Here is a 17,111-nt window from a genome sequence, read left to right as displayed (position 1 = left end):
GAGTGTGGTTGTGATTTCTTGAATTGATGGCCATCCACGTCAACCACCATCGTCGGAGATCAGAGCACAATAGCGTTTCTCCTCCCTGGCAACCATCGCTCAGCCTGCCATATCTATTATTAAAAATCAAAACCCTAGATATATGTTAACCACCATCGTTGACAACGATTTGAACAATGGAATTTGTAGTGGGGGTCAACGATTCATGATTCACTTGTGATTTCCAATCTAAGACACAAACACAGTTGGAACAATAAAAAGCATGCACGCACAATTACATCGTGTTAACCAGATGGTTCAAATCGGAGACATGAGCACATGGCAAAAAGATGAAATTGGTTGAAGAAATCGGGTCGAGTTAGTCGAAATTGCTCTTTTACATATTACATCATGATGGATCACAAGTGAAATTTGAAGCTCTAGTAGAAGCTGATAACTTCGCTGGAGGTTGTTTGTAGCTCGTCTGAATCAGTGAAGTCACCAAAGCTATATGGATGTCCGATGGAAATACTTGGCATGGAAACTGGTTCCAACAATCAAATGTATAGATTTTTTTTGGATTTTTTCATTATTTTTTTACATTTGAGAAAGGAATTTGCATGTGGGTTTCCTGGTTTTCGTAGAGAAGCAACAGATGGGTTGGATTTGTCACTATGGGTCGGGGAAGAAGAACATGGGGGTGAGGTTTTTTTGTTGACTTTTATCTTTAGTGGAGAGAGAGAGAGAGGGAGAGAGAGAGAGTAATGAAATTACGAAAATGCCCTTCGAATATTATAATCATATAATAGTTAACGGCTAAAAGCTAACAGAGTTAGCAAAAAGGATCAAACATCAAAAGTTTTGAAAACACAGGGACCATCTATGATGTTTTGAAAGCACGAGGGCTAAACTTCAGATTTTGGAAAACCACAGGGACCATTTATGATGTTTTTTCTAAATATTTCATTAGACTAGAAAACAAATTGTTACATTACAAAGATTACATAAAAAATTCAACAAACATGGCAAATAAGTTAAAAAATCAAATGACTAACAAGAGATGGCAACACTTGGTAGAATGTATATAAATATAGGGTTAATGTCGTAAAATCCCTTAAGTATTCAAAAAATCGTGGGTTTTACCCTTTTTGATGTTTTTTGGGTTCATTAAAACCGAATATTTAGACTAATTGTGTCAAAATCGCCATTTAACAGGTAAGCAACCTGTTACCCGGTTATACTTACCCCACCCATCGTCATCTTCAAACCATACATCCTTCTTTTGTTCACCCTTCTTCTTCTTCTCTTCTGGTGCAATGAAACAACCTATGTTGGTCTCCATTCATCTTCCTTCTGAATCGAACCCTAACGGCCTAACACCCCCCCCCACCCCCCCCCCCCCAATATTTCCTCCAGCCACCATAAAACCTAGGAAAAGAGTGATGGAGATCCTCTAAAACCGCCTCCTTAAAGTCGTCATCGACATCATCCACAATCAGAGCTGGTCCACAGGCGTAGCTCCACCCCCTCACGTCCTCGCATCTTCATTATAAGCACAAACCTCACATCCCTTTCTTCTGTTTACCGAACTCCATTAAAATCAGCCACAATTTTGAAGATTAGGGCTTATGGCTGATCAAAGTTTTCTTCCTCGACCGGCAGATGGATCTCATCCACCATCTTTCCCTTCCAATTCTCCAGATTGATATAAGGATCTTCCCCGCCGCCGCCATGCTCAAACTTATCAGATTCCATCATTGAAATGAGTAAATCCTAAAAACCTCAAGTGACCGGAACAATAAAATATGAATCAGAGCAAAGGGGTTCATCGTCTTCTCATCACCTAGTTCATATCTTGAAATCAAGGCGGCACTTATCGTCGATTCCAAGGATAACACACCCAATTTTGGCTGCACCAATATCTGATCTGTGATTAAAATTCACACACAACACACACTGAGTATGATTTGCTATTGATTTGTATGTTATGCGTGGATTTTTATGTTCATTTGTATCTCCAAGATGACCATGGTGAACGGGGTGAATGAGGATGAAAGTATCACAGGAGTTGAGTTTAGATATGGGCACGAATGAGAGGTGGTGGTGGGCCATGTCAATGTAGATATGGTCGTGATGGTGGTTTTCAGTAATGGTAGCAGTGGTGGATTTCAAGTGTGTGATGTTTTTGTAAAAAGTTATGAACAGGGATGAAGAAGACGATGAATAGGTGGTGATGGGTTGTTGTGTGCATCTTTAGTTATGGAGAATAAAGATTGTGATTTACCTTTTAAGTCTATATTTGCAGGTCTGAATAAAGAAGAAAACTTTCTGGATTTGTAGATTTGAATCAAGAAGAAAACTGGATGTTTGATCCAATGGTTTCAATTTCAATGAGTTAAATGAGTTATGTGTGTTAACGGCAGTTGACTGGGAAACCCTCTAAAAGGGCATAAATACAAAAATTAAATCAAATATCTGGCTTTAATGAACCCAAAAGACGTCAAAGGGTAAAACCTACAATTTCTTAAAAATTTAAGGGCTTTTATGCCATTAGCCCATAAATATACACATTTCTCCAACGCTTATTTAAGAACTAGGCGAATCTCCGCGCGTTGCGCGAGAATAAAATTATATAGTTAAAATAATAACTTTTACCAAATTATTATTTAATATTTCTAGTTTGAAACAAAATGTTAGTAGTAAAGCAAACATATAGTTAACATATTAGTTTTATTAAACATTATAGTTTAATTTTTAAGTTATTGTGATATATACAATTATTTGATAATTTTATAAACCGTTTAAAATTGTGTAAATTATATATCAAATGAACGGTAATATAACGGGTAACAAAACGTATGAACAAAAATATGAACTGCAACTTTTAGTAACATAAAAATAGAAAAACATCTATTATAACATTTGTATTAAAAAAGATATATATACAACGAATAATAAAAATATGAAAAATAAACACTATAACTTCTAATAACATAAAAACACTAAAACATCTATTATAACATTTATATTAACTCTTCATATTTAAATCACAAATCTCTTCAAATACATTAATGTTTTTAATGAGCAAAACTTTACAACCTTATAAAAGAAAGGAAAATAAAAAGTTATTAGTGATTACTAATTAATAATCACAAGTTAAAAACTCTTGAGTTGTAACTAATAAATATACATAAATTAGAAAACTATTGAGTTGTAGTGTGAGTTTCAAATGAATGCGGTACTTGGAAATGTATATTTATTATTATTATTATTATTATTATTATTATTATTATTATATCCGTCTAAATAATTGGTTTTGATGCATCATTTTAATCCCTTCAATTATTAAACATAAATATATTTAATTATAAATTTATAACATACATAGGTGCATATACATGTTAAACAAATCACATAAAAAATATATATTTTTGTAAATGTCATATGTAATCGTTGTCGTAGTAATATGGATAAATTACTTTCATATGAAGAACATATCATGATAAGTCTATCATAATTACATATCAAATGTTCAAAATTATGTTATCTTTTAAATATTGTCTTTTAAATATGCTGTGTAGGATAACCCAACAAAAAAAATAATAGAAAATAAACATAATCAAAATAGAAAAACAACAATCAAATAAATAAGAGCATTGGGTGGTTGAATATATAAATAAATATGTTACATAAACATACATTTAAATCAAAAGAAAAAACTAACATTCGTCAACTTTGCTCAAACAAAAAAACCTATATCCATTTTATGAATCTTCTTTCTTCATTTAACACCATTCAACCATAGAAACTTGATGACAATTCTTCACTAACCTGCAATCAAAATATTTTTCTTGAAAAAGAAGAATCAGAAAGATATTCCAAGAAAAACATTGATGTTAGAGAGTCACATTCAAGATTGAGTAATACACACAAATCACATATAAAGATTAAATGAGAAAATGAATATAAAGAAAGAATAGAAAAGTTTCATTTCTTTTGGTTGAAAGAAAAAAATCATATTACAATTACCATCGATGTGACATAACCCATTTCTTCAAATCATCATATTTGGATCGTGAATGCTTCAACTATATGAAAACTTTTGAATCACAATATCTTCAAATCCTTCTTACATGTAAGATTTTATATAACACAAAAGACACAAAAAATTGGCATTTTTATAGTAAACTTTTCACTAAATGCTAATTAAACATAATATAAGTTATAAAACTTTTGAGTATTAAATCATAATTAAGAAAACTTTTGAGTTGCATTAGTTAAAAAAGGGGGTTTCAAATGAATGTGGTTTGAGGAAGTTAAAAAAGGGGGTTTCAAATGCATGAGATTCAAGAAAAAATGCTAGCTTTATAAGTATGTATGATTAATTGTTACATATTTATTAAGCATTTTAATACATCAATAAATGTGGTGCCTTAATCATTCTATACTAAAACACTAAGAAAGCATACAAAATATATATGCATTTTTTTATCGATGTTAACATGATCACATATGAAGAGGTAAATGAATGGTCATCGAAGACCCTCTTCAATCGATAGTGTGATCCTTCTCTACATGTACATTAATCATCATAAGTTGCTTGGTTGTCTGTTTGTGTAGCGACAAAAATTTATAGCTAGTTATTCATTAAAATGAAAATGGATTCCCACATGTCCACATTTTCTTTTAAGTTATTTGTTTACATTCTCTATATCTAAACAACAAAAAACAAACAAGATTATTAATGATTTTGTAAAATAAGAGAGATGTAAAATATGTAAAAGCAAAGATAATTTATGAATTTACTTGAATATAATTCATGATATTTTCAGGTTATTGTAAGAAAATCGGGATAAAATAGCCTTGGAAATTCTGAGAATTGTGTATACACTTTCAGATTAAAGTATTTGGGTGGTACTCCCAACCTTTAATCGGATAAGACTAAAAAATGAGAGCAAGAACAGAGAATCTGGGTGTTATGAATTTCGTGTGTACCATCAAAATGAAGACCAAAAATTAGTTAAGTAACATTTCCATCAGAAAACTGTCACCAGACAGTTGTATGTCTGAAAACTGTTACAAAAACAGTTTGATGTCTGAAACCTGTCACTAATCCGGGTTATGTATATAAGGGTCAAAACAAAGTCAAAAACCGGGTTTATTTCCAAAATTCAGATTTCTAATGCATTTTTAATATATCAATATAACCCAAATAAAAAATTCCCGCGCTGACCTGGCAGCTCGACCCTAGCCAGGGGCTGCCGCCGCTTGGACCCCGCTCCCAGGGGCGCTGCCCCCGGACCCCCGTTCGTTTAGGGGCTTCGCCCCTAAATGACAGTCTACTTTGTATCTTGAATAAACTTAAACAAATGTGCACTCCACACCTTCTTTACTCGTTTAATATTTATCAAGATTGAATTTTTGTTAACAAGTCAATCCATTACACTTAAATACATATTGATGATACAAAATCATCAACATTTATGATGATCATAAAAGCACATAGTAAAAAAAACATAAAAATTAGAACTTAAATAAATATCATGACCCACTACAAACCTTCTCTAACTACTTTTAGCATAAAATAATAATTCAACACATAGCGTAGATCAAGTATTTACTCTTGTGTGGAATGGTAAAGTGATCCTTTAAGTTTACTAATTTCTAATTATCCTACATTATTATGATATATTAATAAACTACTCCTTCCAGTCTTTTTTTTGTCATCTTAAGCTTAAATTGACCCAAAAAACACTGTTAATTATGAAAAGTCACTAACTTGTTGTGACCATGAACATTTTTCCAACAAATATAAACTAGATCACCGTGCATTGTTTTCTTTATTAAACATCTTTTATGAACATTTTGGTGATATATTTTATATTGCAGTAGTTTTTCTCCCGATATTAACATAACTTGCAAGTATATAAAATGTTTTTTTTTCTTCACAAACTAATAATGTAACCAATTGTACGTAATATCGAGCTAAGACTTGAGAACCATAATATCGCTAATTTATGGTGATCAATTCACAGGTTAGTGGTTGTTTTTTTAGTAAATAAAGTTTCATTTGTTATCTTGAAATACAAGTACACCTTTTATGGTCATTTTAATAAATAAATATTATATTTAATCCCCAAATATTGTTTACTAACTAATTTGGTTAATCTTGATCTTTAATATTAAATATTTAATTCGTAACAGTCATATAATATTTTTACCATATATGGTTATAGTTATGTAATGTTTTTTATTCTATTGTTATACAAAAAAGTAAAATATAAACTCTTCTTTAAACTCAATATTTAAAATACTTTGTTTAATTTCAACGTATAGTAGTATTTATTATATTAAATGTTATTGTAATATAATATTTTTAAAAAAATACACTTTGATTAAAAAACACAAATTAAATGATATAATTTTATAAAATAAGTTAGTTAATTACAAAAAACATTTTAAGTAGTTAATAATTTAAAAAAAAAGGTAAAAACCGTAAAATGGTTAAATTTTTTTTTTAAAATTATGATAATAATTTTTTTATAACAAATTTTGTAAACATCTAAAAAAATTAATAAATATATTTATAAAATACGTAAATAATGTAGATACTCTTTAATGTTACAGCAATTTTAGGTAAAAATGCAGAAAATCATTGATATTTTTCCGACAAAAAAATAGTCTTTGTTGGGTAAAGAAAAGTGTAAAAGCTTCAAGAGAGTGTGTTCTTTCACCGAGGACCTGTTGATGCTTCTTCGTCCTCTTCGAACGATGTCAGATTCTCCGACGAGTGATGAAGGAAGTTCCGATCTTCACCTCGCAAATCATGAACTGAAAACCCCCAATTCATTAGATGCCCTTGTGACTATCGCTCAACTACCACCATCGTTACCCTTTCCTTTTGCTCCTATCACACCATTAACTAAATTATCGGTCTCTCTCTCTCTCCCTCTCTTTCTGTACATATTTACACAATTTCTTATTGTTTCTGCATGATTTGGTTCATTAATGGTTAGATCTGGTCGTGTTAATCACAGGGTAAACGAAAGAGGTTGAAGACCTCGAGATACGATTTTCCTTCAAACAATGCAGAGAAGAAACGTTCATCTTCAAAACATAAGGTGATCAGATTTCGAGTTTGTTTTCTTAAATTGTTGTGTTTCATCTATTCTACAACGGAATTATCTAACATTACGAGTTTAGATAGTCAAAAATTCTCAACATCAAAACTTCATAATCGTAACGATAGTTAAATACTTCGCGATCTGTTCATACTGTGATGTTTATCAAGCTAGAATTTATGGTTTTTAGTAGGAGTATAACTCTACAAGTACAAACCCCCAAAACTGTTGATGAAAAACCCTAACACCATGAATGAAGTGATTAATTTCAGTTACGTTAACACATAGTTTAAAAAGATTACTGTTTTCATTATCAGGCGAAACATGATCCATCGGATACTCCAGCCCAAATCTCACCAACTATGATTCGAGCAGGGGAGCTTCAATCAAGCCTTGGATCTGATCATCCTACCTTTAAAAAAATCATGCTCAAATCACATGTTGTTAGTTGTTTTTGGATGGTAATTTGACTAATTTCACTATATAACTTGTGAAATTTCTTATATTTTTATCGAATTCCATAATCAGAATCTGACAAATTATCATAAACCCATGTTTGTAGGGTCTTCCAGTGCCTTTCTGCAGATCATTTCTACCAAAACAAGAAACTTCAATGGTGATTGAAGATGAAAATGGACAACAATATAAGCTTAAATATATTGCTCATAAGACTGGACTTAGTGCAGGATGGAGGAACTTTGCAATTGTACATAAGTTGCTTGAAGGAGATGTTTTGGTTTTCCAGTTAGTTGAATCCAACAAATTTAAGGTACAAATCTTACTCTTTTATGTCTCATTTTAATTATATTATCTAGCAATTCAACTAGTATCATACTTTATTTTGACTTATTAAAGCAAAATATAAAACAACACAATGTACTTTTTCAGTAGTTAATCGATTTTTTGGACCTATTTTTAGGTTTATATTGTAAGGGCGAATGAATCAAAACAAGTTGATGATGCTCATAACATTTTAAACCACAATACAAATAAAAATCACAAGACTCAAGGTTTGTCATCATAATCAATTCAATTTAAACCGCTTTTTTTTTTCTTTTAAATGTTAATTGACACGATATCTATGCAGCAAAATTGGAGGCTTCTGAGTTGAATGTCAACTCAGAAGCTGAAGAGGCTGAAGGGGGTCCACATCAACCTGATCTTCCATCAAAGAAAGTCAAATCAAGATTGGTCTACAAAAGATCTGAACCCCCTACACAGTCTTCTGAGTTGAATGTCAACTCAGATTCTGAAGGGGGTCCACATCAACCAGATGTTCCAGTAAAGAAAGTCAAATCAAAATTGGTCTACAAAAGATCTGAACCCCCTACACAGCTTTCTGAGTTGACATCTCATGTCAACTCAGAAGCTAAAGGGGGTCCACATCAACAAGCTGTTTCATCAAAAAAAGTCAAAACCTTCAAAGACTTTCGCATTACGGTCAACAAACAATGCATTGACTCGGAACTATCGGAAGAAATCCGAATGAATTACTATAAATTATGTAACGCGAAAAAAGAACTGCTTCACGATAACCTTCCGGAAGGTTTGTATTATAAGTTGGTGGCGGGGATGATTGGCGAAACTGTAAATATCGCGAACGCGATCAAGAACTGCAAGCCCACCACAACTAAGGAAGAATTCGACGCGTGGGATAGTTCCTTGAAGTCTTTTGAACTTATGGGAATGAAAGTAGGGTTTTTACGCGATAGGATATGTATGCTTGAAAAAGCCGCGTTTGATTCCGAAAATGTGAAAAAATACATGGAGGCTATTGAGGAAAGAAACCGAAATGGAATCACAATGAAGATTTTGGAGGCAAAGATTGCGGATTTGAAAGAAAGTAATCGGAAGATTGATGCTATTTTAGGTAGTTTGAAAGAGAAAGTGGAGGGGAATGAGGTTGTGTTTCAAGAAAAGGTTAATGAACCATGGTAGGAACTAGGAAGGTCTTAACTCTTAAGGTGATGTGTTTTTTTTTTTTTGAGTTGTAGATAGTTGACCTTAAAACTTGTATGTTGATAGTATGTGATGATGTCCTAAGTTGAGTAAATTAGGTAAATTTATGCTTTTCTAGTATGTTATTTTGTAGTGTTAATTAGTTTTATAATTGGGTGTTATTTGAAATTGATGATATTAATTGTTAATTAGTTGTCCAAAATGGGTCAATTTATTTGGGAAAAGCACTTAGAAATAAAAGGCATTAGTTGTGTAAAAATTAAATATAAGTAGAGTTGTATACAATAATAACAAAACTCTAAGTAGTTTACTGCTTATGGGGTAAATGTGGAGGTGTGTTGGTAGACGATCGAAACCGTTTTCAAAGAAGATCTACGACAAACAAAATAGAAATGAAAACTTACAGAAATAGAAAAAGATAAACAAATGTATACACTATAATGTAAGAAAATATTAGCAATAGGCAAGGAAAAAAAAAGTAGCATACCACTTGGAGCAAACGCTATCAAATACATTAGACATGTTCGTATATGTTTTTTTTAATCATGTATAGTGTAGGGTCTTTTTTATAAATACTGTACTATTTAAAACAATGAATTACACAAAAACCATAACGGGTATTTTAATGATCCAACCTGGTATCAAGTTAGGGTTTCGTTCCCTCTTCCCTCCAACATGATCTCTAAATTTTGACCCATGTTCTCTGCATTGAATCTTCATCGCCGGCCGTTGACAACTTTTTTTTTCTTCAGATTGATCTCTTCGGCTGCTCACGTTCATTGCCTCCTCTTGCCGTCGTCAACGTCTCCCATTGGTGCCGCCGACCTGCTGTCCCTCTCTTGTCTTGATCACATCACCTTCAAGGATTGGTATCACATACATCTACAATCCTTCTACCTGCGGTAAAGCTTTCCATTAGTATTTCGCTTTTTGTTTTTCACTTGTTTTTTAGATTTTCTGGAATCATGACCACCCCGTCCCCTTCCTCCACGTTGACCCCTACCATACAAACCTTTGTTTATGCTGTCACAAATGTGTACAACTAGTTCACTTTCTTTCAAACTAATTGTCGACACGTCAAAATTTAAACTTTGGCAACGTATTTTTACTGATACCTACAAAGGCGCCAAACTTATTGGCTATGGAAAATCCCAATCCACGTGAGAAAATGATGAAGATTGGGATGCTCTTTGTAACACCCCATTTTTACCGTTCCGTAGGATTCAATATAAAACGTCGTTTATAAAATTCGAAGTAGAAATACATTAATTTATAGCCAAAGTAATCATCATAAACGTGTAGGAAACGTCAATACAATTTCCGTAGATATATAGAATGCTTAAATCCAACTTCGTATGAAGAAGTTATATTTGTTCGAAGTTTCGCGATTTAACCGACACGACACAACGTATCGTAAAAAGTGGATTTTATATAGGTTGCTTATTCGCCTAAGCAATCTAAAAAAAAAGTCGTAGTAGTCATAAAACCGAGAGTGTGCATATAAAAAATGTCCAAATCTGACTTCGTGAGAGAAAGTTATGATTTTTCGAAGTTTCAGCGTAGCGGTGTACGACACAGAAACCGAAATAGAAATCGGTCGATTGTTAGAAAAAACAATCTAAAAGAGAGTTGAAGATCCCGTTCATATGATTCCGTCGATATAAAGACAGTTGAAAACAGAGTCTGTATGTAAATGTTATGAATTTTATAGGGTCGTTAACAATATAATATTCGTAGACTGTTAAATTTAAGATCGACTGAGAATTAGGTGACAAATTGTAAATGAAAGTTGTAGTATTTAGAAATACATACGCGTGGATATAGACAACGTAAAAAACGGAGCTCGTATGAGGGAGATACGATTTTTAGAAGAATCAACAGTTTTACCAGGCTAAGGCGACGTGGCACCACCCAACATCTGCCATGTGTCCGTCTCTGGAGGCATCCTTGCCGACCACGCCTAGGTATGGTGCATAGGTGGATGGTGCGCAGCGCGCATCCCTGTAATCTTGCCTATAAATAGCTTTCAGCCCATTTCCACTCCCACGCACATTCTAAACATTCTCTCAATTTCTGAGCTTGATTCTTGGGGCCTTTCTTCAGATTTTCATAGTATTTTAGTATAGTGAAGCTCTGGGCAACTAGGATCGACTAGTAGAAGCTCTTAGCTCAAGGTTCTTCTAGCACAAACATCAGTTTTCGCTAGAAACTCTCTGTAAGTTAGGCTACACTTACTATGTTTTAAGTGTAACTTATATTTATATTCATAGTGATGGGTTTTATACAAAACAAATAAACTTAAACTCTTAAGTGTGCATTGATGTGAATTCTGAGCATTGGTTTGACATCCGGAATTAAAGAACACACAAAGAACACGGTGATTTGGGTGTTTAAGAAATACATTCGATTATGAAAGGTGTTACAAAAAAGGATCTAGATCTAAATCTATATAATTAACACACACTAACACTCTCAATTTTACATCTCTCAAGCACACCTCTACAAGTGGAATGAACCTATCTTATATAGTGGTGTTTACATGTCTCTCTCTCTCTCTCTCTCTCTCTCTCTCATGTCACAAGGCTACTTTACCACATGCAAGTGGGTCTACAAAAGTCAAACCATTTACAAAGTCATACATGGATAACTTTGTACCCAACATTCTCCCCCTCAAAGTTAGGAATGGATGACCCGCTTTAAATCTTCCAAAATCAAGCAACTTCACGAACCGAGCCTCAAACGTGACACATGTAGAGATGAACATCAAATCTTCAATTCTTCCATGATTCTTCAATTTGGGTTCTAGAATGTGAGACCATACGAACCGAGCATCAACGGATAATTAGGAGTTTCTCAATCTCCAAATAATCACCCTAAAGTTGAGCATAAAATCACACCCTAAAAATCTTCAATAAGTCCAAACCCATCATGAACCGAAATCACTTGCGAATCTCCAATCGAATCATTTCATAAACTTCAAATACTCGAGGTTACTTCGGTCTTCAAGTCCGCGTAATATGAAAAGTTCAACTTTCGAATTTCCATATAAATCTCTCCCCCTTTTTATAATCGAAAAATGATTATAAAACCAAAAAGGAATGAGAAAGTGCTCAATTCGGAATTTTTCTATCCAAAACTCCCCCTTAACACATGGCATAAACATTTTGCTTCAATCCGGAAAATCCAAAAAATCTCCAATTTTTAGTTTCGTTCACGGACCGCCTTTGACAAAATTCTGCAGTGACCCGGTGCGCCCAAAACAGTCAAAAATGCGAAACTCTCCCCCATTTGCGAAACTGGGTAGAAAGCATAAATTCGCACAATCTGTAGGGGTCTGTTTCGAAAATTATCCCATTTCTCAGAATATTTAGCCCAATGCCGAAGTTGGGCAAATTCTGTCAAACTTTCGAAACTTCAGGGATAACTTCGAAACTTCTGCACAACTCTTCAAAATGTCGAAATTATACCCCAATGTCGAATATGGGTATAAATTGTAAGTTTCGACAAAAATGCAAGGACTCATTGCGAAAATTCTATTCCTTTTCTCCTAAAATGTCTAAAATTAGTCCTCATTTCGAAAATGGTTACAAACTGTCAAACCAACGAAACTTTAAGGACCAATTTCGAAACTTTCTGTTTTCTTCTCCGATTCATTAAGTTGAGTGCCCTTTGCTATCAAAAATCTTCGCTATTCCAGTTCGTTATCAAAATTTCAAACATTTTAACCTAAGTCATAAAAACCTTCGAAAGTATGTACTCAAGCAATAGCCTAAATATCCCAGTCAACATTTATGACTTCGCTTTTATCGACTAGTCGACTGCCAATCAACAATCAACATCGACCCTTAATATCGATCCCTTTGAAATCTTCGACACCAAGATAACAAACAATTCACTCACTGTACGTTTTCAACCATTCGATCTTTAACCCAAGCATCGATATCAAAATCTAACTCAAGACTTCGCTTTTCATTCACAGCGACTCATACCATCTATCATCGACCATCGAATCCTGATTTCAACCAAACAAGTCAACATTCGATTATCCAAACATTCGTTCTTAGCCCCAAAATCGAATATATTTCTCAGTCCAAATCACGATTCCAAACATTCGTTATCAATCGACTTCTCAAGGCTATCAATCGTAAATCAAACCCAACACACAATTGAAATCGATTCCAACACAATCGTGACATCTTCAAACCCAACGAACGATCATCTGAGTTCGTTATTCTCAGTGCGTTCTCAAACTATCGATTCCAAATGCAATTTGAATTTGCATCGACTATTGTTCTCAGTCCAACTCTCAAATCGATCAGCCAAAAATGAATTTACAGGACTTCGTTATAAACTGACTTCCAATATCATCAACCAACAACCAAAAACTGATATTCAATCATCAAACCAAGAATCACACCATGATAATTCAATTGTACAACTCAGTGAAGCATGCGTACAAGTTGAACCAAGAACAACAATTTTGACTTTTTGTTTCGACTCTTCAATTCATCAATTGACAAACCCAAATCCATGAATCTATCCTCGATTTTCATATTAAACAGAAAATATTTGGTTGTTCTTGATCAATTTCATCCAAATCAAAGAATTGATCGACAATTACTTGATCATCATCGGCTGATGAATAAAATATATCAAACATAACCGATTCACAATTCCAACTCAATAATCAAAGTTGATCAAATGTTAGAGATGAAGAAACGAAATCAAATCCATGAGAACAAGTTGAACAAAACGTGAATCAAGAACAGTATGTACAATAGATAAAGCGATGACGAACCAGAGACATTTTCATATTCGTACAACAACGACTTTATATCAAATTGATTTAATGAATTCTTGTGGGCTCGGCTTTTTAAGATATCAGATCAAAATAAGTTTTGGGCTCAATGAATTATGAACAGTAAAGGATTGAAAATGGATCTAAAACAAATTACGGGCTCAATAATGGAGGATGAACAGTAACAAATAGCTTGATTTCGAATCTAATACAATATGAATTTTGGGCTAAATTTTGATTCAAACAAACGATTGCAAATTGATAATCGAATCAAACAAAAGAATATGAGATTGGATTGGGCTTTGATCAACGAAAAAATTTATTGGATCACAACAAATGGGTTTTTCAAAAAAAATTTGATCCAATGAGTCAAAGTGATCAAAAATTCAAGAACGCAACACATGAATCAATGAGATTTAGAGAGATCAAAGAGAGACTCAGCATAAATGCTCAATTTGTAACGAATTTAGCCAAACCGAGAAATCGTTTCTTCAAAATATCATGTTGATCTTCGAAGACCCGCTCTGATACCAGTTGATGTGAATTATGAGCAATGGTTTGGCATGCGAAATTAAAGAACACACAAAGAACACGGTGATTTGGGTTTTTAAGAGATGCATTCGATTATGAAAGGTGTTACAAAAAAGGATCTAGATCTAAATCTATATAATTAGCACACACTAACACTCTCAATTTTACATCTCTCAAGCACACCTCTACAAGTGGAATGAACCCACCTTATATAGAGGTGTTTACATCTCTCTCTCTCTCTCTCTCATGTCACAAGGCTACTTTACCACATGCAAGTGGGTCTACAAAAGTCAAACCATTTACAAAGTCATACATGGATAACTTTGTACCCAACATGCATGCAACCCTAATAAAGATCTATGTTTTCTCTATTGAATCTATAACTATAAACATCAAAAAGAAACCCTAAGAACACTATGCTATTTTCAAAAATACCAAAATAGGGTTAAGGTTTACATACATTGATTGTTATTGTAGTAAATAACAATACAGCCTTCTTGTTGATCCTTTGGAAGCAAGCACCACAATTGTCATGCCTCTAATGGAATCACACCTAACACAAGCAAGAGGATGAGAGGAGAGGGGAGAAGAATTTTTCCCAAAGCTTCTAATGAGGAGGAGAGTACAAAAATGTGAAAGGTTATGGCCATTTATATACCTGAGGTAGCTTGGTGCCAAAACTAGGGTTTAAGGAGGAAACCCTAAATCCCTTTGCTTGGTGACCAAGCAGCCCATTCCCCTTGTTCAAGGGGCTTGGACGAACAATCCTTGGACTTGCCCATGTGATTTTTGTCCACCTCATCCAATGAGGTGCTTGGGCTTCTTTCCTAAAGTTTCAATAAATAACCAAACAGACCCTGCACTTTTAATTAATCAAATTAATCCCAAAATCAATTCTAATTAATTTTTGATTAATTATCAATTAAATAATATGATTTCTAATTAATATATTATTTTCATAATATATTAATAAATCAATTATTTCAGTTTATTACTCAAATAATAAATCAACCTCTCTCTCTCTCTCTCTCTCTCTAAAATCATCCTGTCCAGTTGCTAGGTTGATGGCAACTCAAAAGGACTGTGCTACTATCAATTCAAGTTTGTACCAATTATAGTTATGGGCTTAGACACCCAATTCAACAATCTCCCACTTGGATAAGTCTGATAACTATAATTGCCAGTATAACTTCGAAACTGATCAACAAATTGTAGCTTCCAAAATCCGCTGTCGAACTCTGACAGTCAGTTACGTGTCCTAAAATAAGTGATCATATAATCCTCCGTTCTGCAAGATATCATTTGGACATGAGACATGGAATGAAATCAATCTCATTGTCTAATACTTTGTTTCCTGATTTCTGATTTGCAATGACATAGAACTTCTAATCGAACACATCAATTTAGTCCTAGCCGGGCCCAACACTATAAGTGAACACCAAATCATCGAGGGGCCCAAAGATATTGCTTTACCCGTTAGGGAAAAAGGAACAAATAAACTTTGACTTGTACGCTTGCACCATTTTCTTATCAAATCATGCACAACAATATGGTTTATAACATCAAGTTACTGATGCGTTTACATATCATCAATGCACAACTGACTTGTAAACCACAACTCATATATCTCCGTTTCAATATTATAAGATATTATCGTCTCAGAATTACTCGTGATAAAATTCCATGAAGTAATTCTCTGAGCTTGGGTTAATCCAATACTTAAAATCCCTATTTTCAAGTACTCATGAACGTTGCATCAAATTGTTGCTATGTCTAAACCCTTAGACAATCTACAATCCAGTTCATGACAATCTTAATTCACTACTTACTTCCAAAAGTACTATCGACTGTGGAATTTTGAATAATCGAATTATTCGGAAAGTAAAACATGCAAAATGAAACACAATAATAAACAATTGACAAAAGGTAGTAAACAAACTCATAAATAATTCTCTATTATTTAATCACCAAAAGTCAATTACATTTACTTTGTTACAAGTTTGAAACTAACGATCTAATTACTAAAACTAATATCATCTCTCAGACCAATGCTCCTAGCATGCTGAAGGTGCATGACCCTACTCAGACCCTTTGTGAGGGGGTCTGCAGGATTCTCTTCAGATGATACTCTCTTCACAATGAGATGACCTTCTTCTACTCTATGTATGATGAAATGGTATTTTCTATCGATATGTCTTGATCTCCCATGATATTTTGGTTCCTTTGTCAAGGAAACCGCCCCTTCATTATCACAGAAAATTTCCATTGGCTCCTAGATGGTTGGAACAACTCCAAGGTCTCCAATGAAGTTCTTCAACCAAATTGCCTCCTTTGATGCTTCACTCGCTGCTATGTACTCTGATTCATAGGTATAATCAGCCACCATGTATTGTTTGTAACTTTTCCAAGTAACTACTCCCCCATTCAGGGTAAACACCTAGCCAAATTGAGAATGAAAGTTATGTCTGTCTGTTTGAAAGCTGGCGTCACTATACCCAATTACTCTCAATGTATCACTGCCACCAAGTACTAGGACCCAGTCCTTAGTCATCCGTAGATACTTGAGAATATTCTTAACTTCTATCCAATGATATCTACCTGGATTTCCCTGATAACGACTGACCACACTCAAAGAAAAAGACACATCAGGGTGAGTACATGTCATATCATACATGATAGATCCAATGACGGAAGAATATGGAATTCTACTCATTTCTGCTATC

General features: G+C 33.7%; 1 protein-coding gene across 1 annotated transcript; it reads left to right on the top strand.

Moving 5' to 3' along the window:
* The first annotated feature begins 6,651 nt into the window (after positions 1–6,651).
* On the top strand, positions 6,652–9,179 carry LOC145109206 (B3 domain-containing protein Os01g0234100-like). The gene is made up of 6 exons (XM_079046325.1): positions 6,652–6,912; positions 7,017–7,100; positions 7,418–7,561; positions 7,663–7,869; positions 8,020–8,110; positions 8,188–9,179. The coding sequence occupies exons 1-6, from the start codon at positions 6,727–6,729 to the stop codon at positions 9,036–9,038; spliced, it is 1,563 nt and encodes a 520-aa protein (XP_078902451.1). The 5' UTR covers positions 6,652–6,726; the 3' UTR covers positions 9,039–9,179.
* Positions 9,180–17,111: the final 7,932 nt, after the last annotated feature.

The sequence above is a fragment of the Lactuca virosa genome, chromosome 4 (assembly GCF_052849685.1).
Source record: "Lactuca virosa cultivar CGN04683 chromosome 4, Lactuca_virosa_CGN04683_v6, whole genome shotgun sequence".
NCBI classification, from domain to species: domain Eukaryota; kingdom Viridiplantae; phylum Streptophyta; class Magnoliopsida; order Asterales; family Asteraceae; genus Lactuca; species Lactuca virosa.
The sequence above is the reverse complement of the archived record's forward strand: the minus strand, read 5'-3'. Positions and strand labels throughout refer to the sequence as shown.